This window comes from Anolis sagrei, chromosome 1 (genome assembly GCF_037176765.1).
Source record: "Anolis sagrei isolate rAnoSag1 chromosome 1, rAnoSag1.mat, whole genome shotgun sequence".
Classification (NCBI taxonomy): domain Eukaryota; kingdom Metazoa; phylum Chordata; class Lepidosauria; order Squamata; family Dactyloidae; genus Anolis; species Anolis sagrei.
Genome location: NC_090021.1, coordinates 22,194,244 through 22,213,314, shown reverse-complemented (window position 1 = coordinate 22,213,314; position 19,071 = coordinate 22,194,244). Strand labels below are relative to the sequence as shown.

At 41.8% G+C, this 19,071-nt stretch overlaps 1 protein-coding gene across 4 annotated transcripts in view; it reads right to left on the bottom strand.

Annotated features, from left to right (window-relative positions):
* Nucleotides 1–19,071, bottom strand: part of ARHGEF33 (Rho guanine nucleotide exchange factor 33) — a 54,356-nt gene that overhangs the window by 12,779 nt on the left and 22,506 nt on the right. For 3 of the 4 annotated variants that reach the window (XM_060754510.2, XM_060754513.2, XM_060754512.2), the window contains 10 exons: nucleotides 16,996–17,117; nucleotides 15,382–15,524; nucleotides 12,443–12,487; nucleotides 10,437–10,637; nucleotides 8,411–8,540; nucleotides 6,710–6,842; nucleotides 5,352–5,435; nucleotides 3,160–3,243; nucleotides 2,560–2,708; nucleotides 16–174 (listed from right to left, as the gene is read on the bottom strand). In XM_060754510.2, the coding sequence (XP_060610493.2) occupies nucleotides 16–174; nucleotides 2,560–2,708; nucleotides 3,160–3,243; nucleotides 5,352–5,435; nucleotides 6,710–6,842; nucleotides 8,411–8,540; nucleotides 10,437–10,637; nucleotides 12,443–12,487; nucleotides 15,382–15,524; nucleotides 16,996–17,117 (1,250 nt within the window). The remainder of the gene's footprint in view (nucleotides 1–15; nucleotides 175–2,559; nucleotides 2,709–3,159; nucleotides 3,244–5,351; nucleotides 5,436–6,709; nucleotides 6,843–8,410; nucleotides 8,541–10,436; nucleotides 10,638–12,442; nucleotides 12,488–15,381; nucleotides 15,525–16,995; nucleotides 17,118–19,071) is intronic. The other variant, XM_060754511.2, reaches the window with a different exon arrangement.

Here is a 19,071-nt window from a genome sequence, read left to right as displayed (position 1 = left end):
GAGCCTTGCACTCACATAGCTGTGGTTCCAGAAGAAGATGGGAAGAGTTGCATGGCCTCTTCGGAGTGGATCCCACTATCGCGGATGGACGTTGCACTCGGGGTTGGAGACACATCTTGGCCAGTGTTGGCACACTGAGAAGCTAATCCTTTATACAACTTTATGAAGGAAGATCTAGTAAAATGGAGATATAAATATAGTACAACCGTTAGTTAAATATAGTACAACTGTTCATTAAATAATCAGACAGGCACCACTTTAAAAAAACAAAACAGCAATATTATGTTATTTCCACACGAATAACACTGGCAAAGAATTCAATCATGACACCAATTCTACAATTTCAGACAAACCGAGAAAATGCCACAAGTGTGTTCTGGAGCACAGGATAGGGATCAATTGATACGAAGTTTCTCACTCTTGCAGCTATGAAAATATGCTTGAAAAGCAAAAAGGTAAACTACAATTCATTAAACTTCTGTACTCCAAACCACATTTGTGGCATTTTCTAGATTTGTGTGAAAGATGACATACTGTATAGGTAAAGGTAAAGGTTTCCCTGGCATTAAGTTCAGTTGTGTCTGACTGGGTGGTGGTGCTCATCTCTATTTCTAAGCTGAAGAGCCGGTATTGCCCATAGGCACCTCCAAGGTCACGTGGCTGACATCACTGCAAGGAGCACCATTACCTTCCCACGGAAGTGGTACCTATTGATCTACTTCCATTTGCATGTTTTCAAACTGCTAGGTTGGCAGAAGCTGGGGCTAACAGTGGGAGCTCACCCTGATCCCCGGATTCAAACCACCAACCTTTTGGTCAGCAAGTTCAGCAGCTCAGCAGTTTAACCCACTGTGCCATCAGGTGGCCTTGAAGTACTGTACACATTAATCAAAATCAAACCATAGAATTATGCCATTTGTTTTCTTGTAATACATAGGTGCCCAGATACAGTTGGGAATGATAGTATCATGCTAAAGTCCCTGCAAGTTCAATATATCTGATGTGAGAAGAATCAAACAGTTCACACTTGGCTGCTAGTTCAAAATAATCTCAAATTGAGATGTTTCTCAGCCAAAATCTGAAACCTAAGAGAGATGCATTCAATACCAATTACAAGAGTTCACAGCTTGTCATTCATATTATATTTGGCGGGGGGAGGAATAATAATAATAATAATAATAATAATAATAATAATCTACTTTATTTATACCCCTCCACCATCTCCCCAAGGGACTCAGAGCGGCTTACATGAGGCCAAGCCCGACAACACATCAATAACAAAAAAGCAATAAACAAAAACAATACAATGAATATAAGTCACATATAAACAATAACACACAAAGATTTAAACACCTATGGCCGGGCCAAATGTAATAGCTTAAAATTAAAAGATAAAAGCTGGACATGAACAAAGGTAGGTAAAGCATTTCCTTATTTGTAAATGAAGACAAATCTTATGTAAGGGACTAGTATTTAGATAGTATTTATTTCATGATACTTTGCATTAGAAAGGATATCGGATTGAGGAGGAAGGGGCCAGCTTGTTTTCTGCTGCTCTCTAAACCAGGACATTATGGATTAAAGATTCAAATCACAGGAAAAGACTTCCTAAACATTAGAAAGAGCTTCCTGGTGGTAAGAGCTAGTCAATTGTGGGATATGCTGCCTCAGAGGGTGGTGGAGTCTCCTTCTCTGGAGGTTTGTAAGGAGAGGCTGGATAGTCATCAGTCAGGGATGCTTTGATTGTGTTTTTCTTAATGGCAGATTGGAGTTAGACTGGATGGCCCTTGGAGTTTCTTCTAACTCTATAAGTCCATGCTGGGGAACAGTGTTGGGCTCGACTTCAGTATTGTGACATGTAAACAAAGAGCTCTCAGGCAACTCTCACAACCACCATGTCAGACTACACAGAGAAGCCATTGAAATAAACAAGCATGTGGACAATTTCAACAGAAAGAAGGAAACCATGAAAATGAACAAAATCTGACTACCAGTATGAAAAAACTCTAAAATTTCAACAGCACAACAACAGAGAGGAAACAAACAAGGACAACTCATCACCTCTCAACAAAAGTTGGCTCCAGACACTTCCAAGCCATTAAATGCTAATCAAGGTGATCAGTTGAAACATTCATACCTAGCTCCAGCAGACAAGAGTCCTTTGTCTCATCCTGGTCATTCCACAGATATATAAACCCTTTTTCCTAGTTCCAACAGACCTCACTACCTCTGAGGATGCTTGCCATAGATGCAGGTGAAACGTCAGGAGAGAATGCCTCTAGACCATGGCCATATAGCCCGAAAAAACCTACAACAACCCAGCTCTCAGGCAGTTCACAAGCCAATAGGATGGCACAACCAGAGCATTAGAAGAGGACTGGGGAGATCAAAGCTCAGCTCATGTCAATCATGGAGTTGACTGAGTGGCCGTGCACTGGACCACAATTCCCCGCGTAACCTAACTCACGAGATCACTGTGAAGGCCACTCAGAGCTCCACGAAGAAAGATCTTTTCCACATGAGGGTGAAAGAGAGGCTGCTTTGCATCACAGGACTTACTTCCTCAGCTTTTTTCGTTTCTGTATCAGCAGGTCTTCATTGCATTGGAAAAGGAGGCTGTAGTGTGAGATGAACACTCTCAGGCGCTGAACGCAAACAAGGAGAAGGTAGTAATCGGGATGTTCCTGCTCGGTGAACTTCAAGATATTCTAGGGGAAAAGCAACACAACTGTAGTGAATTATAGCCTTACTCCATTGGGTTGAAAACAATGTCAAGAGCCACAAAAAGATACAAAGGTTTATCTTTGGAGGGTTAGGTCTGCAATTCAGTGGTTTACATGCAAATCCTAGCATCTCTTAGGGCACATCTATACTGTCGAATTAATGCAGTTTGACAGCACTTTAACTGCCATGGATCAATGCTATGGAATCTGGGGAGCTGCAGTTTGGTGAGGCACCAGCACTCTTTGGCTGAAAAGGCTAAAGGCTTTCTAAAATTTCCAATGTTGTTGAATTCCAACTCCCATTATCCTTGCTCACTGGCTATTTAAAGTCCGACATTCCAAGGGCCATAGTCCCTTAGATTTAAAAACAAGGCAATGGTAATAATTGACATCTTAGGACAGTGGCTTCTTTGCCCTCAGCAAGCACAGAACTAACCTGCAAATGAAGAAGGTATTCAGGAATACGCTGAACAATATGAAAGAAGACTATGTAGAGATCAGACTTAATTTCATCCTCAATCTAGTGGTGATAAGAGAGAAAAGAACACTGAATACACAGGCAAACATTCAATGCCTTTGAAATCATATACAACGAGACACACAAATACAGACAAAGGCAGAGGCTTCTCCTTTCATTTCCAGTTTCTGGAGAGGTACTTTCCTCTATTTTCAAGCCAAGGTGCCTGCATTGTCATCTCCTGATTGTCTGTCCAGCAAGATTGCTTGGAGCGTCTCTTTGCCTTTTCCCACCGAAGTGGTACCTATTTATCTACTCACATTACATGTTTTAGAAGTGCTAGATTGCCAGGAACTGGAGCTGACAGGACCTCACCTCGTCTCACTGATCGAACCACCAACCATCAGGTCAGCAGTTCAGCCACCTTCAGGTCAGCAGTTCAGCAACACAAGGGTTTGACCCAATGGTTCTCAACCTTCCTAATGCCCCGACCCCTTAATACAGTTCTTCATGTTATGGTGACCCCCCAACCAGAAAATTATTTTTATTGCTACTTCACAACTGTAATTTTGCTACTGTTATGAATCGTAATATAAATGTCTGCTATGCAGGATGTATTTCCATTCACTGGACCTAATTTGGCACAAATACTTGATATACCTAAATTTGAATACTTGTGGGGTTGTGGGGGGATTAATTTTGTCATTTGGGAGTAGTAGTTGCTGGGATTTATAGTTCACCTACAATCAAAGAGCCTTCTGAACTTCACCAGTGATGTAGTTGAGCCAAACTTGGTACACAGAACTTCCATGACCAACAGAAAATACTGGAAGGATTTGATGGGCATTGACCTTGAGTTTTGGAGTTGTAGTTCACCTACATGAGAGAGCACTGCAGATTCAAACAATGATGGACCAAACTTGGCACAAATACTCAATATGCCCAAATATGAAAACTGGTGGAGTTTGTGGAAAATAGATCATGACATTTGGGAATTGTAATTATTTATTTTATTTATTTATTTCCGTCACTTTTACCCCGCCCTTCTCACCCCCAAGGGGGGACTCAGGGCGGCTTACAGAGAAAGGCACAATTCGATGCCTTGATACATATACATACATATATAAAAACAATTAAGCAATTACAATTTAAATTAAATCATCAATACACAACAACACCATAAACACAGTAGTAGGCTAATCCTGAGCTCAACGTTCGGAGTTCCGTAAATCCATTCCGTCTTGTCCAGCTCGTCATCAATCTTTCTTTAGCTGCCAGAATGTCCAAATGCCTGGTCCCACATCCAGGTCTTCAACCTCTTCCTAAATGAAAGAAGGGACGTTGCCGATCTAATCTCCCCGGGGAGTGAGTTCCACAGGCGGGGGGCCACCACCGAGAAGGCCCTGCTCCTCGTCCCCGCCAATCTCACTTGTGATAGAGGCGGGGTCGAGAGCAGGGCCTCCCCAGAGGATCTTAGGTTCCGAGGTGGGACGTAGAGGGAGATTCGTTTGGATAGATACACTGGGCCGGAACCGTTTAGGGTTACTGGGATTTATAGTACACCTTCAATTAAAGAGCATTCTGAACCCCACCAATGACAGAACTGGGCCAAACTTCCCACACAGAACCCCCATATCTAACAGAAAATATTTTCTGATGGTCTTTGGTGACCCCTCTGTCACCCCCTCAGGATTTCCCCCCAGGGGGTCTTGACCACCAGGTTGAGAAACATTGGTTTAACCCATTGCACTACCGTGGCCCATTATATTATATTATATTATATTATATTATATTATATTATATTAATATAAATTAATAGCCCGTATAAATCTGCAACCACTTAGATCTTGTTCTGCCTTGGCAACAGGAAATACAAAAGCCTAGAAGTCCTTATGTAATTCAGAATGATTTCTGCTGGAATCAACCAATCCACATCATGAACATGCCAGTTTGAATGCTGCTTCTCACTTCACCCAGTTCAGGATTCCCTTGAATGCCCATACAGAACTCATCTTTCTGTTGAGATTTGACTGAATGCCTCCCTTTCCATTGACATGAAAATAACTAAAAACTGAACCACTGCTATACCAATGGAGAAGAACCATATGGCTCAAGATCAGAACCAACCAGGAGATCCTCTGCTTTGGCGTTGTTACTGTCTGGAAGCTCACCTCTTTGAGAATCACCACATGAACCAGTGAAATGCACTCCGGCAGATCTCTCAGGTAAGCAACGTAATAGTCCAAAAAATTATTCTGGAAAGCAAATGAAAAGATAATTTAGCCCACAGTCCGATGACCTGTTAAACACAAAATTTGTAAGTATTTATTTATTATTTATTTTATATTTCCGGCATCTTGGAGGCTGTGCTCAACTCTGGCCATGGGGAGGAGGGATGTCACTCCATCTTCCATGCCAAGGAGCTTTCCTCCAATTGAGCGATGTCCTTAAGGGCAAATTTATTACCTCCCCACTAAAAGTGATACATATTTATCTATTCACATTTCTGCTTTTGACCTGCTAGGTGGGCAGGTGAGCTGAGTGCTCATCCCGACCCGGGATTGAACTGTTGACCTTTTGATCAGCAGGATTTTTCGCAAGCATGGTGGTTTCGCCTACTGTGCTAAGCCCGGCCACATTTATGTGCTTTTTTTTACTTGTTATTTATTTTTATTTGGTAAGTCACTTTCAGACTCAGACCCCATCTAAACGAACCATACAATGCAGCTTGAAACTGCATTTTATGGCAGTGTAGATGGGGTCTCAACTTTGTGTGTGTGTGTGTGTGTGTGTGTGTGTGTGTGTGTGTGTGTCAGGAGTGACTTGAGAAACTGTAAGTCGCTTCTGGTGTGAGAGAATTGGCTGTCGGGGCGCCCAGATGTTTTGATGTTTTATCATCCTTGTGGGAGGTTTCTCTCACATGGGGAGCTAGAGCTGATAGAGGGAGCACATCTGCACTCTCCCCGGATTCAAAACTGCCACCTGTCGGTCTTCAGTCCTGATGGCACAGGGGTTTAACCCATTGCGCCACTGGGGACTCCGTAAACTTTGAGTAAAAGGTGTGGAATACAATGCCTTTTCGTTTTGTCATTGAGTTCTAGGAGTGAGTTGAGTTCTAGGAGTGAGTGTATATGCTTAGACAGATTGGAATGGATCCAAACATCGTCATTCTTGGAGTAGAGACAAAGATTTGCAGAGCTGTAAGAGGATCTTGCCCAACCCCTTTGCCATGAAGAACAAACAATTAGAGGACTCAAAAGAGATGGCCATCCCATTTACTATTATTTATCTTCAAATAGAAAAGAATCTGCTGTATCTGCCACTGCAATTCATTAGTATTGAAGTCTCATTGACTTCAGCAGGGCTCCTTCAAGAACGACTAAGTTTGGATCCAATCTATTTCGATTAATATTTGTGCTTCTCAAGGAAGAAATGAAGGTAAGGCACGAGTGTATATTTCAGCCTTTGAATATGCGAATATCAAAGTGCTTCCTTCTCCTCCCGCTCCAAAGGTACCCAAGGTGCGTACTTCATCATTGGTCAGCTTGAGAAATATGTCTCCCAGGATGCCTTGTCGGGGCCAACTCAGGACTCTCTCTTGAAGAGCATGGAGTAAGTCGACATGCTGCTGGACCAAGTATCGCAAAGAGTTCGGGACAAAACTGTAGGGAGAAATAAGAAATGCCTTACCAGAGAACTAATCGATACACATAATAAAAGTGAAAATATGTATGTGTGTGTGGCTGTGATGTCTACTTACACACAAAGAGCTATAGTTCCCACTACTCAGGAGACACAAAAAGTCCTCCTTCCAATGACATTGTAGGTTATAGAGAGAGCCATGAACATGTTCAAGAGCCCTGACAACATCCTCCACAAACACCACACTGCCCACCATCCAAGTGAAGGCTTTCATTTTTGTGTTCCTCCACCACAGACATCCCAGTGTTTCTTACTCTCTCCCACTGGTGTGGAATGTTCATGATCCCTCCCACTGCCTCTTCCATAACCCTTTCATATTCTTTTCTGTGGCACACAGCAAACAAAGGAATTGATCAGCAACTAGAGAGCTTTGGGAAAAATTCACCATGGTTTATAGGAGTTGTAGGTACTGGGATGTATAGTTCGCCTGCAATCTAAAAGCACTCAGCACTCCACCAACAATGGACCTGGAACTAACATGGCACACAAAACTACCATGACCAACAAAAATACTGGAGGTCTTTGGAGAGATTTATAGGAGTTGTAGTTCACCTACATCCAGAGCATGCTGTGAACCCAAACGATGATGGATCTGGACCAAACTTGGCATGCATACCCAATATGCCCAAATTTGAATACTGGCGGGTTTTGAGGGGAATTGGCCTGGACATTTTGAAGTTGTAGGTACTGGGATTTATAGTTCACCTGCAATCAATGAGCAATCCGAACTCCTCCAAAGATGAAATTGGACCAAACTTGGCACACAGAGACCAGCAAAAAAAATACTGGAGGTCTTGGGGAAAATTCACCTTGATTTATGGGAGTTGTAGTTCACCTACATCCAGAGAGTACTGTGAACCCAAACACTGATGGATCTGGACCAAACTAGGCACACAGACCTGATATGCCAAAATTTGATTGCTGGAGGGGTTTGAGAGGAATTTACCTTCCTTTCTGGGAGCTGTAGTTCACCCACAACCAGAGAAATATGACCTCCACCGATGATGGACCTGGACCAAACTTGGCACACAGAACCCCCATGACTAACTCAACCTACTGTAAAGGTTTGAGGGGACTGACCCGCCATAGTGGGAGTTGTAGTTTACCCTACAGCTAGAGAGGACACTGAATCCCACCGATGATTCATCTAGAGCAAACTTGCCCAACATAAAAAAATGTAAATACTGATGGAGTTTTTCAGGGTTAACCTAGCATGATGTGAGTTGTAGTTTACCCACAAACTTATGCATTTTGTACAATTAAAAATGACTTAAAATATCCCAAGCAACATTGGGTACCCAAGCTAGTAAACAATTAAAACCTAATGCATACAAACAAATAGGATGCTCATAATGCACTATTATCAAAAAGGTGAGTTCAGCCTGAACAATGCACAACAGAAGCTAGTCATGTGTCTTATAAAGACAAAACAAAACTGATTGGAGAGAGATGTGTGGAATAGACACGAATGTCCTTTGCACATTGGAAGGAAAATGTTTTATACAAATAGGTGTAATGAATACGACACCTCCTTTCCTTTGCATTCCTCTTCATTTCTGGTCCCTGCCATGAAGTCTTGATTTTGAGAACCAGGGAAAGGCTCACCACATACTTCCTTTCAGACTCCAGTAAGTCCAAAGCAATATTTTGCCTTTTAGCTAGAACCAACCAAAATAACATTTATTACTATTAGCATTAAAACAATAATAATAGCCACGATCATGCGCTTGCATTTGAATAAGACATCATAACAGCAAAATGCAAGCAAAACGTTACTTTGTTCTTCTTCACATTAGAGAGGATTAAATCTGTTTTGACACACAATACTTAATTTATCTGCCATTTGTCTCTATCTAGCATTGTATAAATTGTTGCCAGATAAGATGGAAGCCATTTCCTCCCTTCTGCCTTTCCCATGTAGCTTTCCATATACCAAAATTGGTTCTGGATGTTTTTCAGTCCATCAATGGAACCACGACCTACTGAATCATGTCCAGAACCTACTTTGGAAATGGAAATCCTATGGGGCTCAGATAGTTCTTTGCAAAATTCCCCATTTACTTTTTGCTGGCTAAGAAGACTAGAAATTAGGCTTTTTAGATGAGTGAGCACATGTTAGCAATGAACCAAAACACGGCCTCAAGGGCAAAAGAGCTCACTTTCAGATTATAACATACGAAGCTAGCTGTATGGATTAAAGTGATTCCCCAATAAGGAATGAATTTCCTTTTTCTTTTGTAGGCGAGATTTAATTACGAAACAACACCTGAAAACCAAGTCACCTTGCAGTTCCAATATTAGGAGAAATGCATGATATTATACAAATGCTAGTAAAATGTAACATATATGAAATCTGTACTAATCCAGAAAACACATTCAATCAATTAAAACGGAAGAGAATAAATAATAAAATGAATGTATTGTCGAAGGCTTTCATGGCCGGAATCACTGGTTTGTTGTAGGTTTTTTCGGGCTGTATGGCCATGGTCTAGAGGCATTCTCTCCTGACGTTTCGCCTGCACTTTGGCAAGCATCCTCAGAGGTAGTGAGCTCAGAGACCTCACTACCTCAGAGACCTCACTACCTCTGAGGATGCTTGCCAAAGTTCAGGCGAAACGTCAGGAGAGAATGCCTCTAGAGTCTGGACCATGGCCATACAGCCCGAAAAAACCTACAACAAACCAATAAAATGAATATTACTGATTAAATGTTAACGTAGAACTAAATTGGCATATTGCAAAACAAAGGAATGATCCATCCTTAGCCATTCCTAGAGCATATCCATTGAAATCAATGAAGCTGAAGTTAGATCAGGCTTGGGCAAACTTGGGCATCCAAGTGATTTGAACTTCAACTCCAAAAATTCAGAACAGCCTACTGGTGTTGTATTATGTCTTGTTTATTACAGTAAGTTGTAGCAGGATCAAGTGTGTGTTAAACAAAAACCTTATGATGTTAATTATTATGTGCAGCTGGTAATGTAGGTCAGCCAGCATGTTTGGGCCACACCCGGTGGGATATAACTGTATGGATTTTAGAATACAGTTTGGAGAAGCAATACGCTACTCTGAGAAAGGCAAACAATACGCTACTCTGAGGTTGAGAAGCAATATGCTATGCTCTAACAGCGATGCTCTTTGCTATGGTGGAATAGCTATTTACTCAAGGTTTATGTTTTGCTCTCTCATTTGAATGAAGATGAAGAAGCCTTATTCTGTGTTACTTACAAGAACTATGTAAGTGTGTTGCACTGTTTGATTTTGTATGCAACACTGCAAGTTTATGCCTCTGCTGATAAGAGTAAAGTTTTCTGTTCCTTTTCTTTCTCTTGCCTGTGTGCCTTTTGCATGCGACTTGGCTAAAATTTGCTTCTGCGCAACATTGTTGAATGTGTATTTTACGTAAATTTGTAACTGTAATTTGTAACTGAATGTGTATTTTACATAAATTTGTAACTGTACGCCACTTTGAATGCCACCCATGGCAGAAAAGTGGGATAAAAATGAATACATTATTATTATTATTATTATTATTATTATTATTATTATCCTCACCTGCAATAGACGGGTCTTGCAGTAGGTTTTCCATGGAGCTATATCTGGTTGGACCTAATTCCTTCTGGTCCCTTGAAATATAGTCATCACCCCAATCTTTACCATCCTTGGTTTGTTTCCACATTTTGGATGATGACTGAGCATCAGATGAAGAGGATGCTCTAAGGCTCTCTTCTGTGTCCAGATTCGTACTGGTAGGTCCTAGGAATTAATGCATGTTGTCACCAATATTGGTATATCCTCATGGCCACTAAGCTAATCTCTGAACCCCAAGAAACCTGACTCTAGTTTATGATGACCAAATCTCAGATTCTCATAGGTTCAGGAAAGGTTTTGGGCAGCATAAAACCTGTTGGCCAAAAGAAGACTAATGACTAGATCCAGAAAAAAGGGGAAGTGCTTTATTATTTCTAATGACACAATCCAAGAGTATAAAGCTCTGGTAGTTGCTTCAGATCAGTGCAGAAACAACACAGTTGCCTGTTTCAGGAGCCTAGTTGTTAACCATTGTCTTCACCTTATTAAATTCTGAACCAGATCTCTCTTTCTTATTCAGGGTTCGGGCTTTGCCTTAGGAAGAAGGCCTCTCTGGAGATCTCAGCCTATCAGTCCCTGTCTTCATGCCATCATTGCCCAAGGAGTGAGCTTTGAGATGGTTGAGCAGAAGCTCTCCGAAGCTTTAGGTGCTCTTACTGCCAATTACAGGGAAAACCAGCTGATTCTTAATCCATCTAAATGCAAACGTGTGTTTTTCATCTTAAGAATAGACAAGCACCTCGAGCTTTGAGGATTACCTGGGAAGGAATCCCACTGGAGCACTGCAGCATACCTGGGAGTTACTCTGGACCGTGCTCTGACTTACAAGAAGCACTGCTTGACTATCAAGCAAAAAGTGGGTGCTATAAATAATGTCATACGAAAACTGATTAGCACAACCTGGGGATCACTACCAGACACAGTGAAGACATCTGCCCTTACTCTTTGCTACTCTGCAGCTGAATATGCATGACGAGCGTGGAATATAGAATCATAGAATCAAAGAGTTGGAAGAGACATCATGGGCCATCCAGTCCAACCCCCTGCCAAGAAGCAGGAATATTGCATTTAAATCACCCCTGTATATGTTTATATACTTATCACCCCTGTATATGTTTCACTATATTTAAGCAGTAGATGTGGCTCTTAGTGAGGCATACTGCATTATCACAGCATGTCTGCTTCCCACACCAGTGGAGATATTATACTGTTTAGTTGGTATTACATCACCAGACATCTGCCAGGAAGTAGCAGCCAATAATGAAAGGACCAAGGCAGTGACACCTCCAGCCCTGCCCTTGTTTGGATATCAGCCAGCATGCCATGTCTTAAATCAAGAAATAGCTTTCTAAGATCTACAGATATACTCGCAGGAACACCTCAGCAAGCGAGAGTCCAAAAGTGGCAGGCTATAACCCGGAACCTCAATCAATGGCTGATACCAAATGAGAGACTCTCTCCTGGGCACACAGAAGACTGGGCGACTTGGAAGGCGCTGAACAGACGGCGCTCTGGTACCACAAGATGCAGAGCCAACCTTAAGAAATGGGGCTACAAAGTGGAGTCCACAATACACAAGTGTGGAGAAGAGCAAACAACAGACCACTTACTACAATGCGGTCTGAGCCCCGCCACATGCACAATGGAGGACCTCCTGATAGCAACACCAGAGGCACACCAAGTGGTCAGCTACTGGTCAAAGGACATTCAGTATAATGCCAAGTTTTTTAAACTTTGTGTTTTTAAATACATTACAACTGTACCCTCAATTCGCTTCTGACACGCTAAATAAATAAATAGTCCCTGATTTGCTTGGGCTGTCTCCTCCTCTTGAATAAGCAAGTTCTAAAACATCTATAGAGGTTTTGACTCTCTGAAAATGTTGTTGCCTTGGCTTCTTTCTGTATCAATGGGAATTGCCTACCAAAGAGCAAAGAACGCCAGTTCATAAGGACTCCTCATCTGCCTACCTTTCATGTTGCTTTCTCCGAGTCCCCTGGGTCTGCAGTCGGAAACTGGGCAAGAACAGAAGAGATTTTAGCTTTGTATGACAGAGGATCAATAAATGAAACATCTCACAAAGAGCCAGAACAAGAAATGGCTTCTAGAATTTTGCATTTATCAGTTTTATTTTCAGATTCAGAACAAGGGATGGGAAATGCAAACTAGGAGATTCAGGTTGGTGCCATTGTAAGTTGGTTCTACACACTAGTCACTTCCTTCTAGACCGGTGTTTCTTAACCTTCCTAATGCCGCAACCTCTTAATACAGTTCCTCTTGTTGTGGTGACCCCCAACCATAAAATTATTTTCATTGCTACTGTGATTTTGCTACTGTTATGAATCCTGATGTAAATATCTGATATGCAGGATGTATTTTCATTCACTGAACCAAATTTGGCACAAATACTCAAGAAGCCCAAATTTGAATACTGCTGTGGTTGTGGGAGATTGATTTTGTCATTTGGGAGTTGTGGTTGCTGGGATTTATAGTCAACCTACAATCAAGGAGCATTTTGAACTCCATCAACGATGGAAATGAACCAAACTTGGCACACAGAACTGCCATGACCAACAGAAAATACTTTAAAGGTTTGGTGGGCATTGATCTTGAGTTTTGGAGTTGTAGTCCACCTACATCCAGAAAGCACTGTGGACTCAAATAATGATAGATCTGGACCAAATACTCAATATGGCCAAATGTGAACACTGGGAAGTTTGGGGAAAATAGACCTTGATGTTTGGGAGTTTATAGTTCAACTACAACTCCCACATGTCAAGTCTATCTCCCCCAAACTTCACCAGCGTTCACACTGGCATATTGAGTATTTGTGCCAAGTTTGGTCCAGATCCATCATTGTTTGAGTCCACAGTGCTCTCTGGATGTAGGTTATAGTTATAGTTGCTGGGATTTATAGTTGAAGCAGCTGAGGGGGGAAAGAAAAGGCGTAAGGCTGTTAGGAATGGTGGGAGTTGAACTCCAAAACACCTGGAAGACCCAAGTTTGCCCAGGCCTTATCTAACATGTCCATCTGAACTCATTCAGGTCAATGTCCTGTATGGTACAGCATAGCATAATAGTTCCGCATAGAAAACTACACAACTGGCCATTCAACACAAACAGGATTTATCCTTCAACCACACATACGCGCACATGTGTGGCAATGTCATTTTGTGAAGCTCCCCACTAAGCATCTGTTATTGAATCTCTGAACCCATGATTTAGAAGCTTAAACAATTATTCTTGTTGCAATAATTATAGCCTTACTTAGCCTAGAACCTTGCTTTGAATGCCTGCTCCTTACGCTCTCCCACTTCTAGTTTTCTTAAGATAAAAGTTTAGGTGATGATTGCTCTAATCCTGACAAGATTAGGTTGGCTGACCGAAAAGTTGGCAGTTAGAATCCGGGTAGCAAGGTGAGCTCCTGCTGTTAGCCTCAACTTCTGCCAACGAAGCAGTTCGAAAGCATGCAAATGTGAGTAGATCAATAGGTACTGCTTCTGCGGGAAGGTAACGGCACTCCATGCAGTCATGCTGGCCACATGACCTTGGAGGTATCTATGGATACCTCTAAGCTCTTCGGCTTAGAAATGGAAATGAGCACCACTGCTCAGTTGGACACAATAATAAATAATATAATAATAAAACCTTATTTATACCCCACTACCATCTCCCCAAGGGACTCGGTGCGGCTTACATGTACATCAGTAAACAAAGGCAATAACAAAAACAATCAATACAAAACAATATAAATCACATAAACAAAAATAAACAAGCTTAAAGAATTATTTACAGTAAACAAAGGCAATAACAAAAACAATAAATACAAAACAATTAATATAAATCACATAAACAAAAAGTAAACAAGCTTAAACAATTATTTATGTTGCAATAATTATAGCCTTACTTAGCCTAGAACCTTAATACAAAACAATTAATATAAATTAATTAATATAAATCACGTAAACAAAAAATAAACAATAACAGTAACACACAAGCATTTAAAAATCTATGGCCGGGCCAAATGTAATAATTTAAAATTTAAAAAATAATGCTTGGCATGAAGAAGGTAGGATATAACTGGGATAGGGTTTTTCAAAGAGAGATGAGGGAAAGCAGTCAGTCCTAAATCAGTGGTAAAGTGCATTTTGGGGGCATATTGCTGAGAATTTTCCTTATTTTGTGAAGGCATACTGGAACAACTAGATTTAATGTCAGGGGGAACCTTTACCTGACAAGAAGGAACACTTTCTGTGTGTTTTGGACAGAACATAAGAAAGGAAATGTGTCTCTGTTGATCTCTCCTGCCAACTTTCCAATTTTCGTTCTGCTCCTTCCCTCTCCCTCCTGACTCCAAACAAGCCTTATTAAATTATCATTCTGTTCTACTTTCTTAATACAATTCTGTTTCTGGAAAAAGCTCTGGTCTCATTATTATTGCTCCCTGAGCACCTTACAATGGCTCTAAGCTACCAGAACTAAATGATCCAAAGAGACACACTCGGCAACACTGCGTAGTAGAAAAGATGAATCGTTTCTGGGGCATCCCTAACGGATACATACTCCATCCTCCTACACGTCTGTGGACCACAATAGGAAACTCAGTCAAAAATATTTCAATCATCTACATTTTGGAAGGGTTTTATAGCAGGCATGGGCAAACTTTGGCCCTCCAGGTGTTTTGGATTTCAACTCCCACAATTCCTAACAGCCTCAGGCCCCTTCCTTTTCCCCATCAGCCGCTTAAGCGGCTGATGGGGAAAAGGAAAGGGCCTGAGGCTGTTAGGAATTGTGGGAGTTGAAATCCAAAACACCTGGAGGCCAAAGTTTGCCCTTGCCTGGTACAAAAGATGTTTCAATATATAGTACACTGACATAAAAGTACATATGGTGTACAGCAAAAATATACCTTTCTCATATGTTGCATTGTGCAAAAGGTTTACAAAATCTTCATTAATTAAAACCGTCTCTGGAAGGTTCAGCGAGCGAAAGGGACTTCCTTGCAAGGGTGTGGGGACTGTTTGCGACCCATGTTCTTCCTTCTGTATTCTTCTGGGGAGAAAAAAAAACATTAAAAAGCAAAGCTATCTATTTGGGAATACATCCTTGACTTAATGTGGGAAGTGGGAAACAGCCCACTATGTTTTTCTGTTGTGGCAACTGGTACAGTTCAAATAGGTTTGACGATGGCACAAGTCTTTTTATTGATTTGAGATGAAAACATTATTATAGTTTAGCATTCAAATAATCCAATGTTGTGTTTGTGAAAACCCCAATCATTGTGCATACATTTGTGATCTCTCCTATAGTAGACATGTCCGTCTGTTTGGGGGAAAAAAATCCAATTTTGCAAAAATAAACAGAGTAAGTTGCTTTGGGTTTTCTGGGCTGTATGGCCATGTTCCAGAAGCATTCTCTCCTGACATGTCACCCACATCTATGGCAGGCATCCTCAGAGGTTGTGAGGTCTGTTTGAAACTAGGCAAGTGAGGTATATATATCTGTGGAATGTCCTGAGTGAGAAAAAGAACTCTTTTCTGCTTGAGGCAAGTGTGGATGTTTCAATTAGCCACCTTGATTAGCATTTAATGGCCTTACAGCTTCAAAGCATGGCTGACTGCTGCCTGGGGATCCTTTGTTGGGAGGTGTTAACTGGCCCTGGAGCCCCCGGTGGCGCAGTGGGTTAAACCCCTGTGCCGGCAGGACTGAAGACTGACACGTCGCAGGTTCGAATCCGGGGAGAGGCGGATGAGCTCCCTCTACCAGTTCCAGCTCCTCGTGTGGGGACATGAGAGAAGGCTCCCACAAGGATGATAAAACATCAAAAATCATCCGGGCATCCCCTGGGCAACGTCCTTGCAGACGGCCAATTCTCTCACACCAGAAGCAACTTGCAGTTTCTCAAGTCTCTCCTGACACGACAAAAAAAAAAGCTGGCCTTGTTTGTTTCTAGTCTGGACACAGCATATTATTTGAGAAGACGGAAATGCCAGACCACTCTAATAACCACCATGTCAGACTACACAGAGAAGCCATTGTAACCCACAAGTATGTGGACAATTTCAACAGAAAGGAGGAAACCATGAAAACGAACAAAATCTGGGTACCAGTATTGAAAAAAACTCTAAAATCAGGGCAGTAAATAGAGAGCAACACTCAAAAAACAGGGGACTTCCAGACTAGAATCAATCAGGGCCAGCTAACACCTCCCAACAAAGGAATTCCCTAGGCAGCAATCAGCCAAGCTTTGAAGTTACAAGGCCATTCAGTGCTAATCAAGTTGGCCAGTTGCAACATTCACACTTGCCTCAAGCAGAAAAGAGTTCTTTCTCCGACCACAGATATACAAACCCCACTTGCCTAGTTTCCAACTGACCTTAAAACCTCTGAGAATGCCTGCCATAGATGTGGGCAAAACATCAGGAGAGAATGCTTCTGGAACATGGTCACACAGCCCATCAAATTCACAGCAACCCAGTGATTCTGGCCATGAAAGCCTTCGACAACACATTAAACCACTTACTTTGCTTTGATCTTCCGAGATTCCTTGCGTTTCTCTTGTTGGAGCTGTTCAATTTTCTGTTGCATTTCATCTTGCTTAGCACTGATTTCTTCAATCATGGACTTGGCTTCATTAAGCTCCTCCTAATGAAACCGGGAAACGCTAGGGGTAAGGATTACATTATCCATTCGCATTTCAAAGTACTGTATCACATTCCTCTACAAAGAAGTAGACATCCTTCCAAAACAATGCAGAGGGAGGAATACCACGCTCAGAACACTAAGGCTGTATTGCAAAGGGCAAAGACGTAAGAAAACAGATTTAATTTTGAAACAAAACCACCTGCACTTGTTTCTGTTTCTTGAAACATATTTCTCTCTTTCTTACTCCCATCACAGGGATAATTGCACACAAGACTGAGGCTGTTATATGCATTATATGGCAGCATAGACTCATATAATCCAGTTCAATGCAGTTAAACTGCATTCTGAAACTACATTGTATGGCAATGTAAATGGAGGCAGAATGTCCTTTCATAGCTGATCCCACAGTATGGAAGCCCCTCTACTTTTGTACCATGTAATGGCAAAGTTCCCACATGATATGTGTCCTGATGTAACCATCTAAAACAGTGTTTCTCAACCTGGGGGTCGGTAATCCTGGGAGGTCGCAAGGGGGTGTCAGAGGGGTCGCTAAAGAACATCAGAAAACACAATATTTTCTGTTGGTTATGGGGGTTCAGTGTGGGAAGGCTGGCCCAATTCTATCATTGGTGGGGTTCAGAATGCTCTTTGATTGTAGGTGAACTATAAATCACAGCAACTACAACTCCCAAAGGTGTATTTTCCCCAAACGCCACCACTGTTCACATTTGGGCATATTGCATATTCTGTTTGGGAAGTTCATTTATAGGTGAACTATAAATCCCAACAACTACAATTCCCACATGTCAAGTCTAATTTTTCCCCAAACACCAGTGTTCACATTTCAGCATATTGAGTATCTGTGCCAAGTGTGGTCCAGATCCATCACTGTTTGAGTCCACAGTGCTCTCTGGATGTAGGCGAACTACAACTTCCAAACTCAAGGTCAATGCCCACCAAACCCTTCCAGTATTTTCTGTTGGTCATGAGAATTCTGTGTGCCAAAATTGGTTCAATTCCATCACTGGTGGAGTTCAGAATGCTCTTTGATTGTAGGTGAACTATAAATTCCAGCAACTACAACTCCTAAACGACAAAATCAATTCCCTCTCTACCCCACTAGTATTCAAATTTGGGCATATTGGGTACTTATGCCAAATTTGGTCCAGTGGATTATTTATATATCATGTCAGGAGTGAAGCAAAACATTTGTATTGCATTAAAAACAAACAAACAAACCACAAAGTTTGCAGGCTTGGCATTCTATTAAATGCCGTTTGACCAGTAGCTGGCCACTTGGTTTGCCTCTGGTGTTGCCGCAAGAAGGAATCCACGAGTGTGAGTGTGAAGAAGAGCAAACCACAGACTGCAATGCAACCTGAGCCCTGCCACGTGCACTATGGTCCAGTGGATGAAAATACACCCTGAATTTCAGATATTTACATGACACTTCATAACAGTAGCAAATTTACAATTGTGAAGTATAAACGAAAATAATGTTATGGTTGGGGGGTCACCACAACATGAGGAACTGTCTTAAGGGGTCACGGCATTAGGAAGGTTGAGAAACACTGCTCTAAAAACCCATTTTAAAAGCCAAACAGCTGCACCAACTGACAGCATTTTGTAGTGTTGGCAAACAAGGCACTGAAGAATGATCTATCCAGTCTCCAGCCTACACATTTCTGGATGACAGAAAATAGTGGGGATCCCTGCAGGGATCCCCACTATTTCCCACCCCGGAGTCTGAGATCATCTGGGGAGGCCCTGCTCTCGACCCCACTGCTATCACAAGTGAGGTTGGTGGGGACGAGGAGCAGGGCCTTCTCGGTGGTGGCCCCTCACCTGTGGAACTCACTCCCGGGAGAAATTAGGGCATCAACATCTCTCCTCTCTTTCTGGAGGAAAGTAAAGACGTGGTTGTGGGAACAGGCCTTTGGGCAATCTGACAACT